Below are 27646 nucleotides of genomic sequence, written 5' to 3'. Positions count from 1 at the left end.
TTTTGTCTTTTAAAGAGATAGATGCCTGGCTTGCGGAACAAGGTAAGACCTCTTTTAGTTTTCGCCTTCTCGAATCTCCAGGTGGAGATACCTGTGTTATGCTACGAAAAAGGCTCCTACCTTTGGTATTTGCGTCTCTTCACAAGGAGATTTTTCTGTTCTTGTAGACAAAGCCAAATGCTTGGCCTTTTCATTAGCATCTTTCGAAAAGCATTTTCAATGTCTTTGAGGAGTTCAACTTTCTCGACTGATCCGTTGGCGTTCTGGCCCACAAGATTAGGTTTTGTCCTTTGCTTTCAGAGAACCTCTTAGCAGACTGGATGGGAGTTCTATTGTGTATCGACAAGGGGATATCATCCCCACGACCTGGCCTCTCTCTACACGATGGAAACCCAGGTAGTAGGCTATTCTTCAATTTTACAATTATCATTTTTACCCTATACTTCAAATTCATACTACATTATAACTTTAAAAGTAAACTTTACGAACTGGCTAGCCCACAAGTAAACTTGACCAACTAGCCAGTCTACCAGGGTTGATCATCAAATAACCAAGGGTAGCCTACTATAGCCTAACCTTATCTTAGCAAAGGTAGCCTAATTTGCCAGGAGTGCTGATTATTCTATCTGTCCCCCTCAACTGACTATGAAATACAGCTCAAGTCTTGGCTAGCTATGGAAGTCTAAGTTATTCTTAAAGCTAGCCTAACTTAGACTGTAAATTGTAAATAACTATGCCAAATTACAGGTCAGTATGATTGTGACAAGTTACATAGCTTTATATATGATTACTGAATGTCTACTGACTGCAGCACTTGGTAATTATTAGTGAATGAATACTTTGCCATGTTATTTCTCTAACAATATTCATGTGCCTTTCTATTAGATTCCATATTAACTTGTGTTTTATTTTTCAATAAATATTTTAATAGAGCCCCCTATAACTTGTGTTTTATTTTTCAATAAATATTTTAATAGAGCCCCCTATTCATAATAGCAGCCTTTTCAGAATTACTTGATTTTTATTTTTCTTTGTTGGAACAAATACTTTTATGCACAGTATCGTTTAAGAATTACCGTAGAGAAAAATGTAAAGTATTGAAAATCCAGTTTTTAAAAAGTTCAAGATTATTTTTTATGATAACAAGATATGTAATTATTTCTTGAGAAAAACCTAAGCAATACTGTGCATAAAAGTACTTGTTACAACAAAGAAAAATAAAAATAATTCTGAAAAGGCTCCTATTATGAATAGTCTCCATCAAAAGATTTATTGAAAAATAAAATACAATACAGAATCTAATAGAAAGACAAATGAATATTGTTAGAGAAATAACATGGTAAAATATTCGTTTACTAATAATTACTATGCGCTGCAGTCTGCAGACACACACACACACACACAAATATATATATATATATATATATATATATATATATATATATATATATATATTAGTCATATCACATTTCCGTGATTCATATACATATCGAGCTACAATGTCCTTTAATATCTAATCACTCTAACCTCGGAATTAATATATTTTTCATATATGCTTAATCGAAGGGGAATTTTTTCTCGATAATAGGCTTGCCTGGACCCGGGCGCAAACCCATGGAGCCTTTCAAATCCAGGAACGTCAGTGAAGCTTTTACCTACTACAACACCTCTTGCGTAGGTGTAGTAGGTAAAAGCTTCACTGACGTTCCTGGATTTAAAAGGCTCCATGGGTTCGCGCCCGGGTCCAGGCAAGTCTATTATCGAGAAAAAATTCCCCTTCGGTTAAGCATATATGAAAATATATTAATTCCGAGGTAGAGCGAATTAGATATTAAAGGACATTGTAGCTCGATATATATATATATATATATATATATATATATATATATATATATATATATATATATATATATATATATATATATATACATACATACATATATACATACATATATATATATATATATACATATATATATATATACATACATATATACATATACATATATATATATATATATATTTGTATATAATATATATATATATATATATATATATATATATTGTAATGGCCTCGTTGGACCACTACTAATGCTGTCTTCAAGATCATAAAACACCAAAATACACACAACTGATAACAGTATTCTTAAAGACAGCAATCTGCTGAAAGTGGAAGTAATCTAAAAAGCAGCACAAGAATAACTCGAGGGTGATAGCAAAACAATATAAAAAGTCAAATATATATTATACTTCAATAAAAACAGAAGTTATAACTAGGGCACTTCATTGATATGAAATCACAAAATCACTTACACAAATGAATAAGCAACACATTCAGCCTCTCGGGGAGGAAAGGGGGCCCAGAGAGGAATAGAAAATAACAAAAAGAAAGGAGTAACCTGAATTTTACACTAACAGATGTTGATGAAATATGATGACGGTCTCCTCCCAAAAGCACTCCAATAGAGACTGAGGAGAGCAAATCTCAATACAATACTACTATAAAGCTCCATCAGCAAATTCAGCTGACTAACACAGCACGGCCATGATCCCAGTAATCTTGACCATAATTATGGACCCCGTGATCCTAGTAATATTGGTCAAAATACATATAATAAACGGCTGACACGCCTTATCGTCGCCAAGCGAGGTCCCTCTGGCAAGTACTGCACCAGAGGCAATAATAAAATGGTGAAGATGTGGAAGCACTGCCGGCTGAAGATATATATGGTAAGAGACTTGCTGTATATCCATCAAATACGAAAGAGATAGCAGGCTCACAAGTCAAGGTGCAGATACCCACTGTTTGTAGCTTGGAATTCAGGTCCAAAGTCAACTCAGCAGAGCCAAAATATGGATGGGAGAAACAGGGCGGATTAGTCAACCAAACTAAACATAAATACCACTGGAGTGAGGAGACCCCTACTAACTAGAAGGCGAACTAACAATGAACTTTACAGCCTTCAGAAATGAAAAGGAACTTAAAAGATAACCTAAGTAAGCTAATACATTATATATATATATATATATATATATATATATATATATATATATATATATATATATATATATATATATATATATATATATGTATATATATATATATATATATATATATATTGTGTGTGTATATATTTTATTTTTATAACATCTGGATTACACTGATGCAGCTTTCAAAATGGATGTTGATTAGTGACCTAAAATACATGCCTACTAAAAAATCCAAATCAGTTGTATATATTTTGCAAGATGATAACAAATTTGCCAATGTAACTCATTGAAAGTTTATTCCTTGATATTCTTACCATATAATACCAATAAAAATTAATGTTGTTTGTTTTATTATCACTTATTAAGATTCTATCTTTTAATCCTTGTAAAACATTTACTTTGAATTGTTACAATGGAAATATATCTAAAAAATAATTGTATTTCCTGGGAAATCCCTGGATTATTTGCTATATTGTCCCGAAGTCCCGGGATCCAAAATCGGGCTCAAACTAAAAACCCTATTATTAATTAGTATTAAGCCCATAGATGAAGCTTACATGGGATGACAGCGTTGGATATGAAAATTATTTTACCTTCCCGTTGTCAAATTTTATTGTGTCAGTTTGACCCATGCATAAAAAACGATAATAATTATTTCTGCCTATAGAGAGTAAAACAGTACTGAAAATTTATGGTGGGAGAGAAAGGCACATAACGCAGACAAATTGTTCAACTATATTGCGCAACTGCAGCAGACAGAATTAAACTTTTTATTTCTACATATAGTACAATGTCCTTGGTAAATGCTGCAAAGATAATGTACCAATCTTTAAAGACTGCTTAGAAAGTAGCAATAATGCAACTGCCATATCTACAAACCTTTATGGCTTAACTGTAAAAGAAATATACCAGCAAAATTAAATATTTTAAATTCTTCATTAAGTATACATTTTATTAAACCATTTGGCAGTCTTAATGTCCATCAAGACTGTCAAATGATTTATGAGTCTTGATATCCGTCAAGACTGTCATAAATCACCGAGAAAACATGTTTTAAAGAATATACAGGATTAACCATTAGATTGTGTGTTAACTGCGCCATTGTTTACATAAGAATCATGGCATAACGATGGCGCCAGGCAGTGCACGTCACAAACTGGTTTGAATACTACACATTGTCCAATCTCTCCTCTCTATATCTATTGGTAAAGGTCTAAGCGCATCTCCCGCACTTGTGTTACTACGGCCGCAGTGGTGAACTTCCTCAGGCACTGCTGGATTAGGCATAAATCTGTTAGAATTCAGGCGAGTCCAGTGTCTGAAATTTGAAAAACTAGAAGGAAGTGATACTCGGTCTTCAGGATTCTGTGTTGTATTTTACAGTACATGACAAACGTTTGCGAATTAAATTTATTCTGTAACTTATTGATGAAGGATTTTAGGCATCGAAATTCCCCTCGTACGAAAAATATTCTGCACTCTTTTTGGCAGCTTGTGAGTACTTGCGTTGTGCAATGCTTTTGTTAGATAAAACCAAATTCCTACTCCGTTCGAAGGTGGATGGAGAGCTAATATACGTATGTATAGAGTAAATAATTCATTGAAAAACACACCTTTGTATCACTGTTATTCCTAGGAACTGTGCTGACACTGTAGTGACTAATTTGTGGTTTTAAAATGTCCCCCCTCCTTAGGCTCAACAACCAGCGAAAAGGGGCCAAGATGGTGTCGATTCTATATGACGCGGACGCGGCAAGTGCAAGATTCAATCAGCACTTGGTGGGTGACGGAAGGCGCTGATCGCCCTTCTGCTGCTGCAGGCTGCCTTCTACCGTCTGGTTCTGTTCGTTCATGTGTGTGTGTGTGTGTTTTTTTTTATCATTAAGTTTGATTACCAAGGATAATGCAGCTATTTAAAAATAATAAAAAAAAACTCGATATTGTGCACATGATAAGACATTTTTCGATCCGTCGTATATAACGGGTTTTAGCATGGATTAAATATCCAAATTTGTCCGTATGATTATTTTGACCTTTTTTTTTTCCGAGTATTAAAGAATATTAAGTGAGTATATCTTATCCAACTTTTCTTCATCAACTTAACTAGGGTCTGGCAAAGTGAATGAGCTGTAATGTTTTAAACTTCGCAAGTAAATAAAACATTTTAAATTTAAAATTTGTTCTTATTTTTTGCGTATAGCTTAAAGAATGCAATCCACTCTGAAGAGAAGATAGTCTGTTTAATGTTTACAAGAGTTTCTAAGATCGTTATGCATCAAATAAAGACCTAATATATATATATATATATATATATATATATATATAGATATATATATATATATAATATATCTATATATATATATATATATGTATAAAAGATGCCGTAGTATGTAGCTTACATGGTTTTGATCTGCGTACCTGTCGTTACGTACAACGAACGCCATTCGGAAACTACAAGTCACAGTCAGGTTGTGAACATGAAAGAAACGGGCGTTACACTCGCGGAACTCGTCCCTCGAAGTCGACTGATTCCTAACGAGTTATTTCGATCAAGTTTTCGTCTGAGTCGGTGGCCGATTTGGAATTTCAGTTCATTTATGTGAAACCTTTCGATTTCGATAGATAGCAGAGAAAGGGGACTGCTAGTCCTGCTGACATGTTAAGATCTGCTTTTTTCGTGACATTGTGCATATCATTTTTCACAGGACGCGTTTGTCTCTACAGGTATTTAATGAAACGAAGCACTATTGCGTAAGATTCAATGGAAAACGAATCGCTGTGTTACGGGAGACCCAGTGATGAGACCTCTGTGCAATTTGGTGACATTCACGAATACCTGCTGCCACTTCCAGCTGAAACTTCATGGCTGGAAGATGACAGTTTTAGAGAAAATCTATCAAGCTGGTTACAACTCGATCAGTTAACAGCAGACAATAACCGGGATTGCGTAAGTATTCGTAATTTTGAGGTAATGTTTCATACCTCAGTAGGTAGATCTAGGGTACCTATCCGCGGCGGCCCAAACTATGGCAGTTGCTGTATTTCTATGCAGTTTTACCTGCTGAACAAGAATTTGAAGTAATATTTATTCGGACGACTGTAATTTACCTTTGAACTCTTATCTTGTAGTAAAGGGGACTCCCATTGGCAACCGGGGTTTTGGGTGGGGACAAACACTGGGGAGAATTATGCCGTTCTACTCTTATCCTACGTTAAATGGACCCCCAGTGGGAACCGGGGTTTTGGGTGGGGAGAAACCACTTGGGGGAGGTTTCGCCGTGGTATTGTGGTATTTCCCATTATTTATGACATTTGAAACACGAAATACAATCGAAAATAAGAGATAACAAAAGCAACAATAGTGGAGCCGTTTCACATCCAAATCCCATTACTACTACTACTATTACAACACCGAATCCTACTACGCATGCGCCAATTCTACTGCGCATGCGCTAGTTGTAAGGGAGCTTTTGTTCTAAATGCAGACTTCTTAGTAAGGAAAAAAATGGGGGTGTACGGGAGGGGTACATGTATTTAGCCAATCACATTACAGTATGACCCCTACATTGCTTGCTATTAGGACAGACTGAAGAATTGTGGGGGTTATCTATATATTGAGTTACATAAATTCAATTTCCTAATTTGTTTTTTAATCATGTTATATGAATTCTAGTGTTTTTTCCTGTTTCCTTTATCATAGTATGTGTTTAATATTTGTTTTCTTTTGTCCTCACCTAATAATTTTGCCATAAATACCTTGAAACATTAAGTTATAATTGAGGACAGACACCTGAAAATGCCTACGTGGTTGGACTAGAAGTGGGTTTTAGGACGATTTATACCTATCTTCCTGTCGGTTACATGAAATTGCAAGTTGCTTGGAATATTCCATACATGATTTATACACAACTCATTCCCTCCCCTTTCCAGTATTTAATCCAATTAAACAAAGTACAAGTAACATTTATGTATTCCTATATTATAGCCCTGACTTTTAAAACTAAAACCCAGCTATCTAGCAATGGATATTGCAAGTCATTGGGTCTGTTTCTTCCCAAAATGTGTTCCTTGGGTTCCAGATGACTAGTATTTGTAATTTCAATCTAAGATCAACTTGTCTTATAGGGATATTAAGAATACATTTCATACCCATAATTTCTTTGTTAAAATTTGACCGTATTGGAACATCTACTTATATATATTCCATTATATCCTTTTACACACATTTCAATTTACACCTTTTTCTCCCTTCTCTTTCCATTATCCACCCCAGTCTATTTACGCTCATAATTTTACAATCTTTTCTCACCCATAAAAAATTTTTGGATAAAATTTTACTTATTATTAGAACATTTTCATTGGTTATATCTTAGGCTACCTTCAAGTTTGTCTTCCTTTATGGGGGGGTGGGGGGGGGAGGGGATTGTATAGGGGACTCTGTCCCCTCTGTCAGAAATAGGTTCTACTAGGTTAGGTTAGGTTATATCTTAGTCTACCTTCAAGTTTGTCTTCCTTTATGGGGGCCAGAGCCCCCCGGTCAGGTAATATGTTCTACTAGGTTAGGTTAGGTTAGTATGGTGACCTATATGTTGGCCTTCCTTCAAGTTCGGCTTTCTTTAAGGGGGGGTTACAGGGGGCTCCACCCCCCAGTTAGGTAACACGTTCTACTAGAATAGGTTAGGTTAGTTACTTGTTGGGGGGTTGAGAGGGTAGGGGTGGACTCTGCCCCCGGCCAAGTAATATGTTCAACTGGACCCTCTGATTTCTTGCACTGACCGTTCATTACAATATCCTGTTCACGTATGTGTTACGCATTATTGCACTTTTTTTTTTTTTTTTTTTTTTTCCTTTTCTGAAAATACAATGTTAGTTTCCACATACGTATGAAATCATCCCCCTCAATGTACCCGCCCACAAGTCTTCTGACCAATCAGAGGCCTTGTCACCAATGCACTGCCGATATCTACATTCAACAGATTGTGTAATTTGCATTTTAAAATCATTTGGCAAGAAACATTCACAGTGTTAACACCCCACACCCAATACTCTCAAAGGGACCGTGTTTCACCAGTAATAGTGTCAAATATTCTGTCACGATATATGGACATCGTAATATAATTTTGGGAAAACTATCTGTGTTCGTGATTCGTTTGGTATTTGGCCGAAAATCTGTTCAAAATTCAAGATGGGCAGACTTTCAAGAATCGGAGACGAGGACGAGATTCGGCATGCCTAAGTGCGTATCTGAATTGTACCATCTGCCCCTATTAAGGTAAAGTTCCCAAACTATATTCCCCTATTGTTAGAAGAATCGTAGTTTAGTCATTTTCAGTTAGGAGTGTTAGGTTTTCTTGGTTAGTTATCATTATTTGCCACATCCACTACCGAACGACCCATCGTCATTTAGCCAACTCGTACCTCCTGTGCCCCCAGTACCCCACCTTCCCCCCAGTGAACATATGGCTCCGTGGTGGTTGCGGAATTCAAACATGGCGGCTGTGTTTACACTTCGCTAAACACTTGGTAGATCGATCTATAGAACTATTCCACGGCAATCTAGACTATGGCAGTTGACGTTTTCCTGTTATTTTACTTGCTTTACAAGAGTTGAAGGGAATATTTTTTTTGTTCTACTGGAACTAAACTTTAATTTACCTTTGAACTCGTATGTCGACCCGTTGGTACCGTCATGTAGTCTTCAAAGGTAAATTACTGCTTAGTTACAGTCGTCCGAATAAATATTAGTTTCAAATCTTGTACAGCAAGTAAAATAATATAGGAAAACGTCAATTGCCATAGTCTAGGCAACCGCGGATTGCTTCTGTAGAAATACCCTTAAGTAAGCTACGTCATAATTAAGAGCTTAAAGAAATACCAAGCGCCTCAGTGGCGTGGTTGGTTTGGTGTTTGCTTCTCACCTCGGTGTTCGCTGGTTCAATTCTCGGCGATTCCGTTGGGGAGTGAGAGATGTGTATTTCTGGTGATAGAAGTTCACTCTCGACGTGGTTCGGAAGTCACATAAAGTCGTTGGTCCCGTTGCTGAATAGCCACTGGTTCCATGCAATGTAAAAACACCGTACAAACAATAAAAGAAATACCTTATTTAATCCAATTAAACAAAGTACAAGTAACATTTATGTATTCCTATATTATATCCCTGACTTTTAAAACTAAAACCCAGCTATCTAGCAATGGATATTGCAAGTCATTGGGTCTGTTTCTTCCCAAAATGTGTTCCTTGGGTTCCAGATGACTAGTATTTGTAATTTCAATCTAAGATCAACTTGTCTTATAGGGATATTAAGAGCCAGTCTATTTCTGGGATAGGTTGTCTCTTATCAAATGTCTACATCTGTATGCAGCAAAGGGTCAGCCATACCTTGCCTTATTCTTGTTTATTTGATTTTGGTAGGCTCTATCATTTTACATGTTAAAGCATTAAAAATGTCCTTTCAGGATTCTGAGATCGCTAGGGTAGGGACGGGAAATAATACAGCTCTGCGAGGTCTGTTTATCCTTTTAAATCTCAGCCTCGAGGTTAATCCCTTGTTTAAGACTACCTGAGATCTGTCATTTACTCTACTTCGTTTTCAAAGAAACAGAGATTTAATTTTGATTGTTCCTAATGATCTTCCTTTCTTTGGTGTTTGTATGTGTTTGGAAATAATAATCACAGATCTTGTAATAATGCCATAATTTCAAGCCATTTGATTATTGTACATATGCCATTTTAGCAGCTATATATATCCTGACCTATATCCTAGCCTAACCTTACCAATTACCAAACCTGGACTTCAGTATCTTGGAACTAAATGCCTCATGGCAAGAACCAGAAGGTATTCACCTGCTCTTCAAGGACCTAAGTTGGGTTAGGTTATACTCAACCCAACCCAACCTAGCCTAGTCTAAACTAAACCCAGACTACCCTGACGTAGTATGCACCACAATAACCTGAATCTTTCCAACCTTCCAAGCCCCATGATCTGAGGATAGGTGTTCCATAGTGTTGTTAAGGAATGACACCATAATAGTTTCTTAGTCAACAAGGGGGATTGGTTGCCAGGGTAAATGACTGGGGCACAACACACTTTGTCATTCCACTGCACTGCAAAAACTTAAAGAAAAAGCACTTGAATGCACTGCCATCAGCATTAGTCAAGAGTTGTGCCCCCTCTAAACAATGCACTGAGACCTCTGCGCTCCTATCAAAATAAGAGTTTTCTCTTAAATTATGAAATGATAGCATACCTCTGATTAAACAGAGGTTAAGGAAGGTCTAGCCGTGCACAACTGTAACTCGTTGGCCATGACGCTCTCGAAATTTTTACTTACAACTCTTGAACAGTAGATGAGTAATTCCATCCTGATGTTTGCCAAGTTACTTTTGTAAACAAACTGCCAATTTCTTCTGCTAAATCCATCTAATGTTTGTACCCATAGGCGTTAGTACAGTTTCCTTTTCTACAATGGTAAATGCTGGCGGCCATTGGTACATGTGCAGGGGAAACCTAGCGAATTTTCTGAACGCCAATTCGCTACATAATATGTAAATAATTAGTTAAATACTAGAATAAGGTTATGAATTGTGTAAATGTATTACATATTCAATTAAAATCCATTTGAAAATATTTGTCGTTGTTGAAAAAGTAACCAAGATTCCTGAGACAAATCTCAATGCTTTTGCTGTGAACATTACAATGTATTTTTCACATTTTTGTGTAGTAGTTATTCCTACAAGAATAAAAACCATCTGTCTTTACATCCGAATTACCTTCAGCACAAGCTGGAGCAGGCTATTCTATACAACAAGGTTGTTTGGTAGTTGCACTACCGGTGAGAGAGGTGAGGGGTTACCCTCACCCTTCCCTTCTCTGAGTTGCGTAACCTTGCCTTACAGCTTTTGTCAAGGGTGGACGCAGCATTGCCATCCTCTGCCCAATTGCTTCTTGGCTTTCCTACTTTCACGGTTTTTCCCTTCCTTTTTGTTGTATGATAATTCTGATGTGTAGCTATATCTCTGTTCTTGTTTTGAGTATGCAAAACCAAGAATCATCTAAGCCTAAACCTAAATTTTGCTGAGGTGTGGGACAGTGTCGTGTAATTGCTTTCTTTCACCCTTTGATGTTGATCCACATCGTTTGCACTAAATGATGCAAACATACATTCGTATACTTGCCCCGAGTGTTGCAAGTTGTCCCCGGAGCAGTGAATAAGGTACACTGAGAAGAGGAAATCTAAGAAGACTTCTCCTCTGTCCTCGGAGTGATAATTCCTTCTGAGGATGTCAGGTAGCTGCTTGTCTTTTCCTGTGGATTGCTTCTTCTAGGGGAGAATTCACTCCACACTCCCCTGGTGCTTCGGCAATAGGGAGTTTGCATGGGGGAAAGGGACCGGTCTCAATCTCTCAAGACATATTTTCTTGGGGTGGGGGAGCATTTCCCCCCTGGTCAGGGAGAGTTAGCCACACTAAAGTACCATCTTTCGCAGGTCTAGGGGAGATCGGGAGGACCTTTCAAGATCTGAGGAACCTCTGGCCTTCCTTAGGTCTTTTAGGGTTGCAATGATGGAGATCTTTCATTATTAATTGTTAAACATGAAAAACGAATTGGTTTTCATCTTATCAAGATGTAAAAAGCAAATTGGTTTTCATCTTATCAAGATGTTGAGTTAACCACTCAAAGTTGAGATTGTCTATGATCGAGTGTGTCTATGTAAGTGCGTATATGTAACTAAGTACTTAGGTGCGTAAGCTCAAATTGCTCTATTCAAGAAGGGTATGGCAATGTTAGAAGGGAAAGGCATGTAGCTCCCCTTATTTTGTTTTGAAATAACATATTTCTCCATTGTAAAAGCTATGCACTTTCTTTAGCCTGTAAATTGCATGTTGCCATAATACTAAATAGTGTTCCTTTATATTTTCACCTTGATGTAACTGCCAATTACCAAGAATTGTTATGGTACTGTTATGTAAGTTGGACCATGTTGAGCTTGCATGTGATTGCAATTGTACCACCAACCATAGGCTAAGATGTTATATCCTCTTCCATAACATTATGAAAATGTTAATTCTAGAGTTAAATTTCACCTATGTTACACATATAAAGGCAGGCTAACTGTGCTGTGTAAAGCCACGTACACACGCCGAGCTCTGCTTGACGAACTGTGTTTGATGTGATGTCATAAGCGTGAAAAGTTGTGACTTTTCCCACTGTATCTGCACTTCTGATGTTACGTCGTACAAAGTTCGTCAAGCAAAGCTCACCTGTAGACAGGGCCTAACAGTTAGCTAGGCATGAGTACAGCATAGCCTAGGCTAAGGACTGCATGCTGTTTGGTACAAGATTGCTGTCCTGAATGAACTGTGTATTACAGGGAAGCAGTATAGGGAACCAGTGTTGGTAGTAATATTAAGGAAGGATTACAACTAGGAGTAAGTTGCTTTTACCATGTATCCACCCACCGTTAAAAAGAAGAAATATTAATAAACTGTGGGAGCCAGCCTTTCCCTCAACGCTAACTACAAAAATGAAGATTTGCCCGCCTCTGACATTAAGTAGCTTTATCAAGTTAAGAATACGCCTAGAATATTAGCCTAGGCCTATGAGTTACACTGTCATTAGCCAGTGGCAGATCTAGAAATCTACACACACAACACACACACACACACATTATATATTATATATATATATATATATTATATAATATATATATATATATATATATATATGTATGTGTATGTATGCTCAAGCTCCCAATAATAACTCCGCTTTTCGTAATAAAAAGGTTTAATTTCGACCTGGAAACATCACAATGAGTTAATATAACATACCAACAACAAAAAATTTTACCTATCACCTCAGCAGAAACATGAGCCTAAACATATATAAACTCACACCAATAATTATCATAACCATAATGTCATTACACAATCACCGTTACTACCAAGTCAAAAGTAACAAATTAACTGCAAAAAGTTACTTATAACAATGCCTCCTCTCTGATACTCAGCAGATTTCTCGTGCATCAAACATCAGCTAATTTCTTCTATCAGCTCTTACATAAACACATCCTAAAATACAACATCACTATAGTAAATGAACGGATGTCAAATTACCCAAAAGAATTTAACCCACACATCTCTACAATTTACAAATCTCATTACACAAATAATAACATACCTTAAAGAACACGAGCTACAGTATGTCAACACCATTGTGCTTACATGAGTGCACAGCTACTCCTCGCCAACTAGTACTACACAGTACTGGTTACGTGTACAACCTCCACCAGCCAGACACTGGCCATGTCGACAGTTGACAGTACCACTGCCCACCACTAGAATTTACACTGTCATCAGTGAGCATCAGCATACGCACTTCACAAAACTTGAACATAACTAAAAGAAATACTTCCTAATATACATATAATGATTAGTGTCTGTAACTAATAATACACTCCTGCCACCTTTATTGTTCCTCAATGGATAGCAATACCACCAACTTGTGAACCGATCTCTTAATAACTGTGTCACTTTGTCCCTTATATTTTCTTGGTCTTTGTATTTTGTATCTAATGCTTACATCTCACCTTATTATCTCTGCCGGTTTTTGTATCTACAACCTGTCCCATTTTCCATTTCTCTTGCACAACATTTGTATCTTTTATCAGAACAATATCACCAGGTTGTACATTTCTTTTATTTGTGTGCCACTTTTGTATAAAGTTTAACCTTTTCTTGGTGTCGCCTGAAGTAGACCATGAACTAGATGGTACTCTATTACTTGCATTGCCCAAAAGTAAATCATTTGGACACAAATAGGTGCCTAATTCTACATCCATGCCAGGTTTTAATCCAATAGGCCTTTCATTCATTAAGTTTGCTATTTCAAAAATCATTAAATGTTGAAATAGTAGTTCCTATGAATATTGACAGAGACCTTTTTATAGACTTAATACCTCACTTACCCCATTTTCCCATGCATCATCTGCAGAATGATTAAATTTCCATTTCAAACCTTCTTTTGCTCCAAATTCAGTGATCTCATGTATGTTCCAGTTGTTAACATCACTCTTAAAGTTCATTACTTGCCGATACCAAATGTGAACCTAAGTCAGATTGTACAGTATCAGGATAGCCATGAACAACTGTAAATCTTCTGAAACTTTAAAAAGCTGTAAGTGTCATATCCATCTACAACATTGATATACACTGCACATGTAACAATACAATTGAATGTAACACCATAGGCCTTCCCAGTTGTTCTTTTCTTTACATTATCTTTGATTTGAAAAGGTCCAAAAATATCTACAGCAGTGAGATAAATTGCTGGGCAAGGACTCAATCTTTCATCAGAAATCTGACCCATACTTTGACCTTCAACTTTGGCATCTAGTTTCCTGCAAATAATACAACCTCTCTTTATTGGTCTTATAATTTTGCATGCTGAAGGAACCCAAAATTTTGACTGAAGCTTACATTTAGAAACATAAACTCCAGCATGATCCACACTATGCAAATAACTAATGAACATTACTGTAAATGAATGCTTTCTAGGTAATAGGATGAAGCTATCTTGGTTCCAATTATGTTTTAACCATTTCTCCATTCTTTGTCCTACCAAAATCGTACCATCTTTAGCTTGAAATGGTCCTAATCTTTGAAAGCATTTCTCCTAGTTCTCTGAAAGCCTTTTTTTGCTTGCATAATCCAAAACCTCTCAGCTTCCTGGAGGGATCCAGGTTTAAGTTTCTTTAGAACACCCTTTAAAGATTTCATCTTAATGTTAAAAATCCTAGCAGTGACTGCAATTAACATATCATAGTTGTTGAATTTGGACGCATCAATTATGGTTTCTTCGTGAACAGAGTATTGAGCAAGATTAACATGAATTCCATTGGGTAAATCACAATTTACCGATTGACTGATAGGCCACATTTATAAAGGAAGGGCCATAAACTCGGGACCATATTTCCATGAATAAACAACTGCAACATTTGACGGGTCTTGGGGTTTGGTCAATAGATCGGCAGGATTAAATCCAGAAACAATCCGCCACCATTCATTTGGGTCACGTTTCGATTGAACTTCTGCTTTTTGAGTGGCTATGAACGTTCTGAAACCAAAATATTCCTTTTGGATTTGTGCTCTAACAAGGGAGGAACTGGTTATGTGCATTACTGAACTAAATTTACGTCATTTCGTCTTCAATGGCCTTACGCATCCTGCACGCTATAACAGCTCCACAAAATTCAAGCCTTGGGATAGGTAACTGTCGAGTAGGAGCTATACTACTCTTTGCCACAATGAGCCTGCTATCAAATGCACCAGACTGTAATTCCCAGACTGCTTTTTGAGTGGCTATGAACGTTCTGAAACCAAAATATTCCTTTTGGATTTGTGCTCTAACAAGGGAGGAACTGGTTATGTGCATTACTGAACTAAATTTACGTCATTTCGTCTTCAATGGCCTTACGCATCCTGCACGCTATAACAGCTCCACAAAATTCAAGCCTTGGGATAGGTAACTGTCGAGTAGGAGTATTACTACTCTTTGGCCACAATAGCCTGCTATCAAAATGCCCAGAACTGTAATTTTCCCAGACTTTAGCCTTTTTGAGTGCCTAATGAACGTTCCTGAAACCAAAATATTCCTTTTGGAAATTTTGGTGCTCTACACCAGGTAGTAAACTGGTTAATGTGCCCATTACTGAACTAAATTTACGTCATTTTCGGTCTTCAATGTCCTTAGGGCATCATTGCACGCTATTAACAGCTTCCACAAAATTCAAGCCTTTGGAAAATAGGTTAGACCTGTTTCGGATTTGTATGAGCTATCCTACTCTGTTGGCAACAATGGGAGCCTGCTATCAAATGCCCAGGACTTATAAGGGTCCCACCTGTTACTTTTTTGAAGTGGCTAAAATTTGAACGTGTTCGGAAACCAAATATTTCCTTGTGATTTGTGCTCTTAACAAGGGAAGGAACCTGTTATGTTGGCATTACTTAATTACTGAACTAAATTACTTCATTTCGTCTTCAATGGCTTTGCGCATCCTAAACACGCTATAACAGCTCCACAAAATTCAAGCCTTGGGATAGGTAACTGTCGAGTAGGAGCTATGCTACTCTTTGCCACAATGAGCCTGCTATCAAATGCACCAGACTGTAATTCCCACCTATCATATGCAACGGCACCATATGCCTTTGTGGAACTACCACTGAAGATAACAAGCAAAGACAATCCTTTGGCTGAGGTTGGCTTAACATTCCTTTCAAAATGCAGGGTTTCAGTGCCAAATAATTCACCAAAATATGACACCTAGGAAGGCAAGGAATCGTCCCATCCTAATTTAAAGTCACATTTCACAGTGTCTCATAACAAAATCTTAGCTTTTATTGTGAATGGAAGCAGAAATCCCAGTAGGTCGTAAAGAGAACACATCTGACTGATGACAATCCTTTTTGTTAAAACTGAAGGTATATTATCAAAGAAATTCAACTTGTTTAAGTCTCTTATATTTTGGAGAGAAATTTAACTTTGTTTTGAAGCAAAACTCTTCATTATTGTATTGTCAGATAAGGCCAAGTATTCTTTCATTACTGTTCTGGGACCCTTCAAAGTCAGAATTCTCATTGTCTCCAGTGATGGTACATTGTTTAATCTTAAAACTGCCATTAGAGAGTACATTTTCAATATCTTGGATTAGGCTTAATGCCTCAGCTTAACTCTCAATGGAATGGATCATATCATCTACATAGGAATTGGTTATTATTACATGTGATGCTTCTGGAAAGTCCTTTACTGACATTTCTGCAGTCTGTCTAAGGGCCAACATTGCAATAATTCCTGAGGGTCTATCATCAAAACCTATGCATGTCATTACATAGTGATCGGGTTTGTGATTACTTTGCAAATTTCTCCATACAAATCCATGTACATGTGTTCTAATTCTGGAAGTTTAATGCAATTATACATTTTGCTTATGTCACCGGCTATGCCTCTAGCTTTTTCATGAAATCTTGGTAATATACCAAACATTGAGTTTAGGATATTAGGGCCCTTTGCCCAAAAAGGTATTCAGAGAATGGCCCATATACTTTGCTGATGAATCAAGAACAATTCTCAGTGGGGTGGATATAGATCCTGGGTTTAACACTTTATGATGCTGAATGTATGTGATAGGACCAGCATAGTTTTTAACCTCTTCATCTGATAACTTGCGAACTATGTTATGCTTTGTCATGTCAAATATCTGGTCATTATAAGCTTGAGCATAGTTTGAACCCAGTTTCATCAACCTTTTCTCTGTACCTTTCAGTCTAGTTACAGCTACAGATACATTATTCTGTAACAGTTTGGGATCCTTAATCCATGGAAATTTAGCAGACCGTTCTTTTTTGTCTCGTTCTTTTTTGTCTGGGTAACCACCACATCTGGGATACAATCAGTTCCTAAGTATTCAACGGTGAAGATATCATTTATCTGTGTTGTAATATCAATTACAGGTTCTGGGATATGTCATAGTCATATATTGTACTAGAAACATGATTAATTCTAATGCCTAGATTACTCCTGAACACTGATAAGGTAACAATGTCGGCATGACTGCCGTACACACACACACACACACATATATTCCAAACTGATTCCCTGAGCTGTAAATTTTCAGCCACGGTTTCCTTAACTGTTGGAATTAAGGAGCAATAATCAGAACCAATGAGATCTATTTTCCCATAAGGTCTATCTGATGCACATGCATTAACACCCTTCAATAAATGTTTCACTTGTGATAAATCTACCTTACCAATATGAGATGTAATCTCATCTATTCCACAAGCAGTAATGTTGACATCATTCTCATCCTTATCAGTTAGGACCAGATTATACTCTACTACTGTATGTCACAGTTTTGTCACCCAATTTTGTCACAGCTACTCTGACTTTTTTTCCCTTCAGTCCCAATCCATTAGCCATATCATTTCTGATCATTGTTATATCAGTCAAATAGAGCTTGTAACTCGTTATTACCACACTTGAACTTGTTAACCATGAATAGAACACCGTTTCTCTTCAAACTTACATAGGAATTTCCTGTTATGAATCCCTCTTGTAGTATAGTATGATAAAGTTCCCAACAAGTCTCATTGTTAACATCAGTAGCATTACATCTGGACTTTCTTTTAGACATCTCCTTGCTATGTGAACACCTTTAAGGCAATTAAAGCAAATACCTTTCTTCATTATGTCCATCTGACCCAAGATACCAACACTTATGCAGCCTTGTGTTGTCACTGATCTTAATCCTGTTCAGGTCAGCCTTTTCTTCTGCAATTTTAATGAAAAGGTCAGTGATATTTGTAACAGCATTTTCAAGTCCTGCTATCCTTTCCATCACATCTGATTCTTTTCCCTGCTTTGTACTACTCTGATCTTCATAAGTACAGGTATAGTTCACTTTAGCCTTAATATTATCATTGCTTCTAATATTAGCATTAAGGTATTTAATTGATTTTTTCTTACTCAATAGGTATTCCAACAACTTTCCAAATAGGTCACAATTATTTATACTCTCTGCTAACTTAACCCAATCACGTTTGTGTGTAGGTGGTAATAGTTTTTCTATTTGGCTAGTCATGTTAGAATATTTAGTTCTGAAGCCAAACTCATTTGGTCTAGATAAAGAAAGCATTGCTCAATCTTATCCACCATCATAATGAAACTCTCACTACCCCCTTCGGAAATAGGCTTAATTGACCTTATGTCCTTTTCTACTACATCAATAATGGTTCTGTTGTTCCCAAAAGTTTCATCTAATCGCTCCAACATTTTATCAAAGTCATGATCTGCACCACGAACTGTATCCAAGGCCTCTCCTGAGAAACACTGTCTAAGCACAAAAGGATCTTTCCCATAATTTGATTGCATTAGTCTAACAAAATCTCTCGTGAAATTGCTATAGTCTCACATCTCCATGAAACCTGGGCATATCAATCGGTTTTACTTTTAAAACTTTTTTCACTTGCATTTCGTCTTTAAATTTCACAAATATCACATGAGCTGCACACTTTTTATCTTCTAATGCTTTGATATATCCATTAGCTTCTATCAATTGAGCATCAGTCTTCATTTAGTAAATTGCAGTACTGTTCATTAGCTAGTTCAACTTCCTCAAAAACCTTAACGACACACTCGTATCTTCTAAAATTTCTAATGCCACTTTATCTAATATATACTCATGAAACTTACCAAGCTTACATGTTAGTTTTGCCTTGGTGGTTCCCCTCTGTTGTCTGGCCTTATTTTGTGCCTCCATGTTGAGTGTTGTCGAAATGTATGCTCAGGTACCAGATAAAAAGTCAGCTTGTCGTAATAAAAAGGTTTAATTTCGACCTGGAAACATTATAGAGTTTATATAACATTCTAACAACAACAAAATTACCTATCACCTCAGCAGAAACATTTAGCAATCCTTATCACCACATGAGCCTAAACATGTATAAACTCACACCAATAATTAACATAACCATAATGTCAAAAGTAACAAATTAAACTGCAAAAAGTCACTTATAACAATGCCTCCTCTCTGATACCCAGCAGATTTCTCGAGCATCAAACATCAGCTAATTTCTTCTATCAGCACCCTTACATAAACAAATCCTAAAATACATCACGTAAAAATTTAACCCATACATCTCCCCAATTTACAAATCTCATTACACAAATAACATACCTTAAAGAACACAAACTACATGTCAACACCATTGGGCTTACATGAGTGCACAGCTACTCCTCCTCGCCAACTAGTACTATACACTAACCCTGGTTACGTGTACAACCCCCACCAGCCAGACACTGGCCACGTCGACAGTACCACTGCCCACCACTAGAATTTACAGTCATCAGTGAGCATCAGCATGTGCACTTCACAAAACTTGAACATTACTAATTACTAAAAAAATACTTCCTAATATACAAATAATTATTAGTGTCTGCAACTGATAATACACACACACACACACACACGGTACATATGATCCCGACCTGGGTCGCGTGGGTCTCTTAAGTTACTGTGGGTCATGCAGAAATCAATTGCTCAGTGATTAATTTAACACCAGTCATATTCTAATGAAGATTCAAGAGCCCGAGTGAAAATGAAACTAAAATCTTCAGAAACCCCAAGTTTTGGACCGAGGACGGAAACCAGCAGAGGGTAGCAAGGGGAGTCGCATGTTATCCCTATTTCTTGACCGACGCCTAACTGATTGACCCTCAGGGGGATGCACTGGCCTTCTTTCTCTTTCCTCTAGTTCGCCACAAGCCCCCGATATTTTTCCTCCTGGATGTGACTGGCCGGTCTTCTAAACCTGAGAGAAAATTACTTTTGGCCTACACATGGCGTCCTGTGGAAGCTCAGGGCTTGGGGAGATCTTTGTAAGCCCCCTAGAATGGCTTATCACTCCCTCCCCAAGTCTCTTTGCATCCCTGCAAAGCTGCAATCCCTGCCTTGTCCCACCTCGAATCTCATCCCTCAAGGTACTGACTTATCTAAATTAAAATTAACCATCTTAAAGGGGGCCATTTGACGTGTACAAACTAAAAGTTACAAGTGAATTGAACACGTCTTACAACACAAAAGATATTTCAACAACAAAAATTCAAAACAATCACTCTTCCTTGGAAACAGATCAATACTAAAAAAATTTCATTCAATAAGTTCTGCTTTACACTTACAACAGAATAGTGAAAACAAAAAGACAGAAAATTTCACACATTCAGCCATTGCCCTTGACAATCATGACACGACATCAATTTTTAATCACATTGCATTACGTCAATATATTAAATTTCCTCAAAATAACAAAAACAATAATTTAGACGATTATACACAGAACACAACTAATGCAGTAGAATTTCATGAAAACAAAAGAATCTTCTAGGAACATCAATTTACTTTCAAGACACCCACACTCAGGCACAAAAAAAAAATTCATTATCTGTGAAAATATAAAAAAAAAACTTTACAAGCATTAGTGGAATTAATAAATTATAAAGACAAGATGGAATCTGGGTTGTGACAAAATTTAACACGCAAAAAAAACAGACCATAATAACAAAATAACGTACATGAACAACACAACTACAATACAACAAGAAATTACAACACAATATGATTCACAGGCAGTAACACTTGTTCTCAAAATAATTTGGACAATAAATAAAAACAACATAAATTCGTGGCACATTGCAATCTGATTGACATATCAAGAAATAAAAAAATAAAACAACCGGTATGATTTTGAATCTTGGCCAAAGACGTGGGTTGGCATTTACAGACTCTGATCACTGACCCCATTCATTTACTTTGCAGTAGCATTTTCTTATGACATGGGCTCAGGAGCTCAGTCTTATGCTCTCAGCCTGGCACCCACCTGCGCTCAAGCATGTTTGCACTAGCTCTTCTCCCAGATACCTGGCCAACCCTGGTTTAGGGGGTACTGGTTTGTTGGTGTGAAACACTAAGCTGTTCTCGAGCACCACAAGCAAGTGCGACAGGTGATGCTCGCTCACAGCTCCCATGCGGATATGCTGAATAACAGCAGAGGAGTGCTTGATCTCCTTCACATGATATGATCCCAAATATGCTGGGTTTGTTGCAGCAGCTGCATTTGCTTTAAATAGATCCTGTCCCCAACATGTATTGGGGAATCATGATTTCAAAACTGTCTATCATCCCTCAAGCGGATACTTCTAGTTAACCCTCAACAGCTGACGTTGCGTAGCTTGGAACACTCTTCGGGTCATGTTACAGAACCAGACCCGGTACTGTTCCACCATGTAAAGGGGCATCTGTTCTGGGTCCAAGACCACCGAATACGGCAGTCGGATGTCCTGTCCATACATCAGGAAGAAGGTTGTGTCCCTAATCAAGCAGTTGTATGCAGCATTATTAGCCATCTCAGCCGTCTGCAACAGAGATGCCCAGGAAGTCAGATTATCCGCAATGAAGGTTGACTACCTCTCTTATGTGCGACTCAACAAGTCCGTTAGCAGACGGCCGATAAGCCACAATGGTGACATGGTCTCCTTGTAAGAGGGCCATAAATTCGCAAATTATTTCATTCATAAACTTACGGCTGTTGTCCATCACACTTATTCTAGGACACCCAAATCGGTTTACAAGGGAATGCAATGCTCTAGCCACTTTTGCCGATTTGTCTATCATTGTGTACATGTGTGAAACATGTGAACACATCCACAAACACAAATATACCTAGGTCCTACCACATCCATATGCACTCTATCCCACTTTACCGGCACCACAGGCCACAATCGGGCCTTCGGAATCACAGTTTGGTGCCTTTTCATCGTATTACCCACACATGACAGTTATTTACAAATCTAGTTTGTACCTACGCGTGCCAACCCAAAAGAAGTGCTCGCGGGCTCTTCTAAGAGCTCTTTCTATGCCTACATGTCCAGCATAAGGGCTAACATGAATCATATGTATGGCTCCTCTCTACCAAACCTCAAGGAAGAACGACTTTGGCTCGGATATTACCAGCCCTTTTTTCAACTTTACATAACAAGACGTCTTTCTTCAATGAAGAACACTTCTTTTGACAAATGCACAAAACTCGGGAACTCATTGCTCTCACCTCTTACACAAGCCTTGATCTGGCTAATCCAGGCTTCAGACCCCTGGTTTTCAACCAACTGTCGCACACTCCAACCACAAAAAATCAACCACACTCATTCTTTGGGCATTTATTCTGGAATCCCCCAGATGGAGTTCCGCCTGCATTCAACCAGCTACCGCCTCGGCCACTCCCAATCACCAGTGAGTGCTTGCGAGTTGTTATTTAACGGAACTAGGTGCTTAATGGCCAAGGATTCGACTATAGGGAGGTGGTTTTCATTAGGGCTAAATAAAATTATCCTAAAGTCATTGTAGTTGATGTTGCATTTGCATATTTGTGTATGATTTCTAATATCTGAAAGTTTGGGGAATTAATAACTAAATGTGAGTTACTGCACAGTTTACATGGTAAATATGTTCCACGACCCCAAGCAACCCTGACACCGCACGTTATTGTGAACCCCTTATGTGACAGAGTCCTGTACATTTGAAGATGATAATGGCATATTCATGGGCATTAAGGCCCTAATAAACCTCTGTTAATATCTAATATTGGTTTGTTCCTACATGGTGTATACAAACCCTCGGTCCTTTGCATTAGGAATTACCTTCTGCAAAGCTGGAAATGGCCACTAGACTTTTATAGCAAGGTAGTTCGGTAGTTAAACTACCGTCTGAGTGGGAGGGTTCCTCCCACCCAGGTATACGCATATCACTTTACTTTCGGCCGCCTTTAAGTTCGGACATGTATTGCATCGCTCTCTGCCAGTGTCGCTAGCTTTACTTGTATCTCTGTCTGTGCAGGAGATTGTTCCTTCTTGTGTGTTTCCAGTGCCTGTGTGTGTTTGCTGTTTTGTGATTTGCAACATGCAGACCAATGAGTTTATTGAGCTGGCTTCTAAAGCCTCCCTTTCCAAGCGAGTGTATCCAGGGATAGGTGGCAAGAAGTGCAATAACTGGAGATCGTATGTGGATGTCGATCCTCATGCTCTTTTCACATCTTGTAGGGGACAGAATTGCAACCCAGAGTTAACTTGTGTAAAAGGCACTGGAAATGTTAGTAATTAAAATTAGGTCGGCAACAAGTGACAAACAGATTGGAATGCATAGCAGCACAGCCTCGAGTGTTTTGGGAAATTTTAAAACGGGGAATTCTTCAGAATGTGGAACGAGACAAAGTCATAACATTACTAAGCCGCCACATCAGCAAGATCGCAGGGTGCGCAAGTTTACCTGGTTAGTTGGAAGTCATATGATCGTGACGTCAGAAAAATGCAGTTGCATGCGTATGTCAGTTTGTGCACCAAACGGGGCGTGTGCATGAGTAGACTAGCGTGCATACATTTGTACGTCCATTAGGGGGCATGAATGCTAATATAATCCCCTAGTGTGGTGAGTATGGGGAATTAGAATACAGACTTGTGCAATGATCGCCAGAGACTTTGGAAGGCCGAGGAGGCATTTAAAATATCTTTCTGATAAGGTAAAGAAAATTTTTAAAAAACAGTGACAATTATTTTTCAGATACTCTGACTTTGAAAAGGAGAAGTGTTGCGACACTTGATATTGTTGGGGAAACAATACATATTTCTTTTACGCTATTTCTGATAATTGTGTTTTCTTTTACAGTTGGATTCAATTTGTTACTACTAAAAATGAATTCTCTATTTGACATTTATTTAAGAAAGACTAATGGTTTTTTTTTTTGACAGTGAAAATAGTTGGTGACAGTTCTATTCAATATGCTTATGCAGGGAAGTAATAGTGTTTCATGGTTTTGGGATTTTAAATTCATTATCTTTGATTTTCATGTTAGCGCTTTTGGGAAAATAAAGACTATTTTTGTATCTCAGAGTTTGCCTTTTACCCTTGATTGATTGATTGATTGTGTCTATTAAACCTGGCGTCACAACATCTAGAAATTGACACCGAAATAAATTAAATAGACAAAATTAAATGATAAATAAATTTCATATAAAAATATCTATGTATATATGTATATAAAAATTTTGTTCATATATATAAGTTCTTACATAGACAAGTTCTTACATAGACATTCTATGTATAATTTAAATTTGGTTGAGGAGGCCCGCCTCCCCCATAAATTTATATAACTGCTCCATATTACAATCCTTTCCAAGAATTGTAGCTAGGATAAAATTACCTACTCTGTCACGACCCCAAGACAGGAACCTATGTCTCAAATTCCCAAATCTGGGACATTCAATCAACAAATGTTTCACAGTCAAGGGCACAGTACAGTTCTCGCAAAACGGAGGATTTTCACGGGACATTAAGAACCCATGGGTGAGTCTTGTATGTCCAATCCTCAATCTGCACAACATCGTTTCTTGTCTCCTTGGCATATACGGAGATGACCAAGGAGGCACTGATGACATGATACTGCGCATTTTTTGATTAGTTAAAATATCCTCCCACTTGGACTGCAAACATTTTTTAATTCTCTGACCTACTAGAGGATATAAATCCCGATATGGTAGTAGGCATCTTGTGGGTTCTGGGAAGTTGACTGCCGACTTTGCAAGTTGGTCAGCTTTCTCATTCCCAGCCACCCCAATATGGGAAGGCACCCAACAGAACTTCATTTCTTTCCCTCTTCTTGTCAATAAAAGCAGCCATTCCAGTATCTCTAAAATCAGAGGGTTTAAAAGGTTAAAAGATTCCAGTGACTGAAGAACACTTCTTGAGTCACAATATATAATAAAATTATTTTCATTCCGAATAAAAACTTCCTTTAAAGCCTTTAAAAACTGCATATAATTCTGCCGTAAAAATCGATGCAACAGGTGATAACCTGCCACTTCTCACTAAATCAGGGAAGGCTACTCCAAAGCTGATGCCAGCATCTGACTTTGAGCCATCCGTGAAAATGGCAGTGGAGTTATCATGTTGCAAGGAGTGTTCTAAAAATATTGACCGCATGGTCTCACTGGACAATTCTGTCTTGGTAAAATTAAAATATCTACAGAATTTTACCTCTGGAAAGTTCCAGGGGGGACTAACTGAATATTTTCATGGTAAAATCTCGATCCATGGCATATTTAATTCACGGACAATGACATTTACTCCAAAAGCGAATGGATGAGGTTGCGTGGGGGTTATTTTCATAAAACTGCCAATGCCTTTCATTTCTCATACTAATGCTGGTTAAAGATTTAGGTAGCCTCTGGAATCTATACCAGCTCCGAACCAGCAGACGCTTGTAATGAAGATCCAGTGGCACCTCATCAGCATCTACAAGCATGCTCTCGATGGGAGATGATTTAAATGCGCCTGTACACAACCGTATTCCTCCATGATGAATTGAGTTGAGCATTTTAAGGCTATTTGGCTTCGCAGAAGTGTATACCTCACACCCATAACTTAATTTTGAAAAGACCAAGGGTTTATATAATCTCAACATGTGAGTTCGGTCTGCCTTAATATATTTCAGATGTGGAATCCAGGTCAGCTTGCTATCAAAAATCAACCTTAGAAACCTTGTTTCACCAACACATGGAATTCTCTGCCTATGTATGAATAAATCTGGATCAGGATGGATTCCCCTTATACAACAAAAGTGCATGGTAACTGTTTTACTGGCAGAAAATCTAAAACCATTAACCACAGCCCACTTTACTATATTATCAATGCAGAGCTGAAGGCGGCATTCAGCCACTGCCATCCTTGATGCTGCAAAGGAAATCCACAGGTCATCAACATAAAGGGTATATGTTATATCTGGGGGAATTATTTTAGAAACTCCATTGATTACCAAGGCGAACAAGGAGTACCACAACTTCCTTGTGGTACTCCTTCTTCTTGATTGAATACATCTGACATTGTTGCTCCAACCTGAACCTGAAATAGCCTATTTAAAAAAAAAAAAAAAGCCTTAATAAAAAGGGTCAAATTGCCTCTCGGGTTACATTCATAAAGGACCCTCAAAATGCCATATCTCCATGTTGTATCATATGCCTTCTCTAGATCAAAGAAAACAGTGATGTGATGCTGCTTGTCGGCAAAAGCTTCACATATTGAAGATTCCCTTCGTACCAATACATCAGTTGTGGAGTGCATACTCTGAAAACCACACTGAGCATGCAACAGATTTTACCTCTTTCCAAGTACCACATCATTCGTGTGTTAACCATTTTTCCATGATCTTACACAAACAAGGTGTCAATGCAATAGGACGATAATTTTCTGTCTTGAATGGATCTTTTCCAGGTTTCACGAATGGCAGTAATTTTAACTTCTCCCAAAGCTTGGGGAAGATATGTTCTCGGTAAATTCTGTTAATTAGGCTTAATATGAAAAGTCTGGTATTTTCTGGAGTATGCTTAATCATTGAATATGTTATGTCATCCAGTCCAGGAGCTGATTCATTACATTTATTCAAGGCCGATACAAATTCTCTAATAGTAAAAGGAGCATTGTATTGCTCATGTCCTAATGTATTAAAATCATTTTCGACCTGTTCCATTATCAGTCTTTGAGCTTAATAGGGTCTATCATCAATTTTCTTCACAACATTAGCAAAATGATTAGCAAACTCATTTGCTACTAACTGGGGGTCTGCTACCTCGCAACCATTGATCTTGATAACTGGAGGTTGACAAGGAGTGAACTTGCCTGCTATTTTTCTAACTTTTCCAAACTAGAGTCAGAGGAGTTTTCGAATTTAGTGAAGATATGAAGATCGTCCAAGATCCTTTTCGTGCTTTTTTTATTTCCATGCAAAAATGAGCTCTTGCTTTTCGAAATTCAACATGATAATACTCACATTTTCGTCTGCGGTATCTGGTGAAAGCAGATCTCATAGTTCTATGAGTTTCCTGGCATTTATGAGTCCACCAGGGAACTGGTCGTCAGATAAATATGCCCAAAGTCCTAGGTATAGATTGAAGACCAGCCGAAAACATTATTGTATTCAAAAAGTCAAGAGCGTCATCTACTCAGGGAAAGTCATCAGCAGAGTCATCTGTTGAGCTGTGCTCTTGGAATGTTGACCAAT

General features: G+C 37.7%; 1 protein-coding gene across 1 annotated transcript in view; it reads left to right on the top strand.

The window, feature by feature from the left end:
• The first annotated feature begins 5506 nt into the window (after positions 1-5506).
• LOC135200231 (uncharacterized) overlaps positions 5507-27646 on the top strand; it is a 35308-nt gene continuing 13168 nt past the window's right edge. Inside the window, exon 1 of the mRNA XM_064228671.1 lies at positions 5507-5938. Within this exon, the coding sequence (XP_064084741.1) occupies positions 5753-5938 (186 nt within the window). The 5' untranslated portion in view covers positions 5507-5752. The remainder of the gene's footprint in view (positions 5939-27646) is intronic.

This window comes from Macrobrachium nipponense, chromosome 26 (assembly GCF_015104395.2).
Source record: "Macrobrachium nipponense isolate FS-2020 chromosome 26, ASM1510439v2, whole genome shotgun sequence".
NCBI classification, from domain to species: domain Eukaryota; kingdom Metazoa; phylum Arthropoda; class Malacostraca; order Decapoda; family Palaemonidae; genus Macrobrachium; species Macrobrachium nipponense.
The sequence above is the reverse complement of the archived record's forward strand: the minus strand, read 5'-3'. Positions and strand labels throughout refer to the sequence as shown.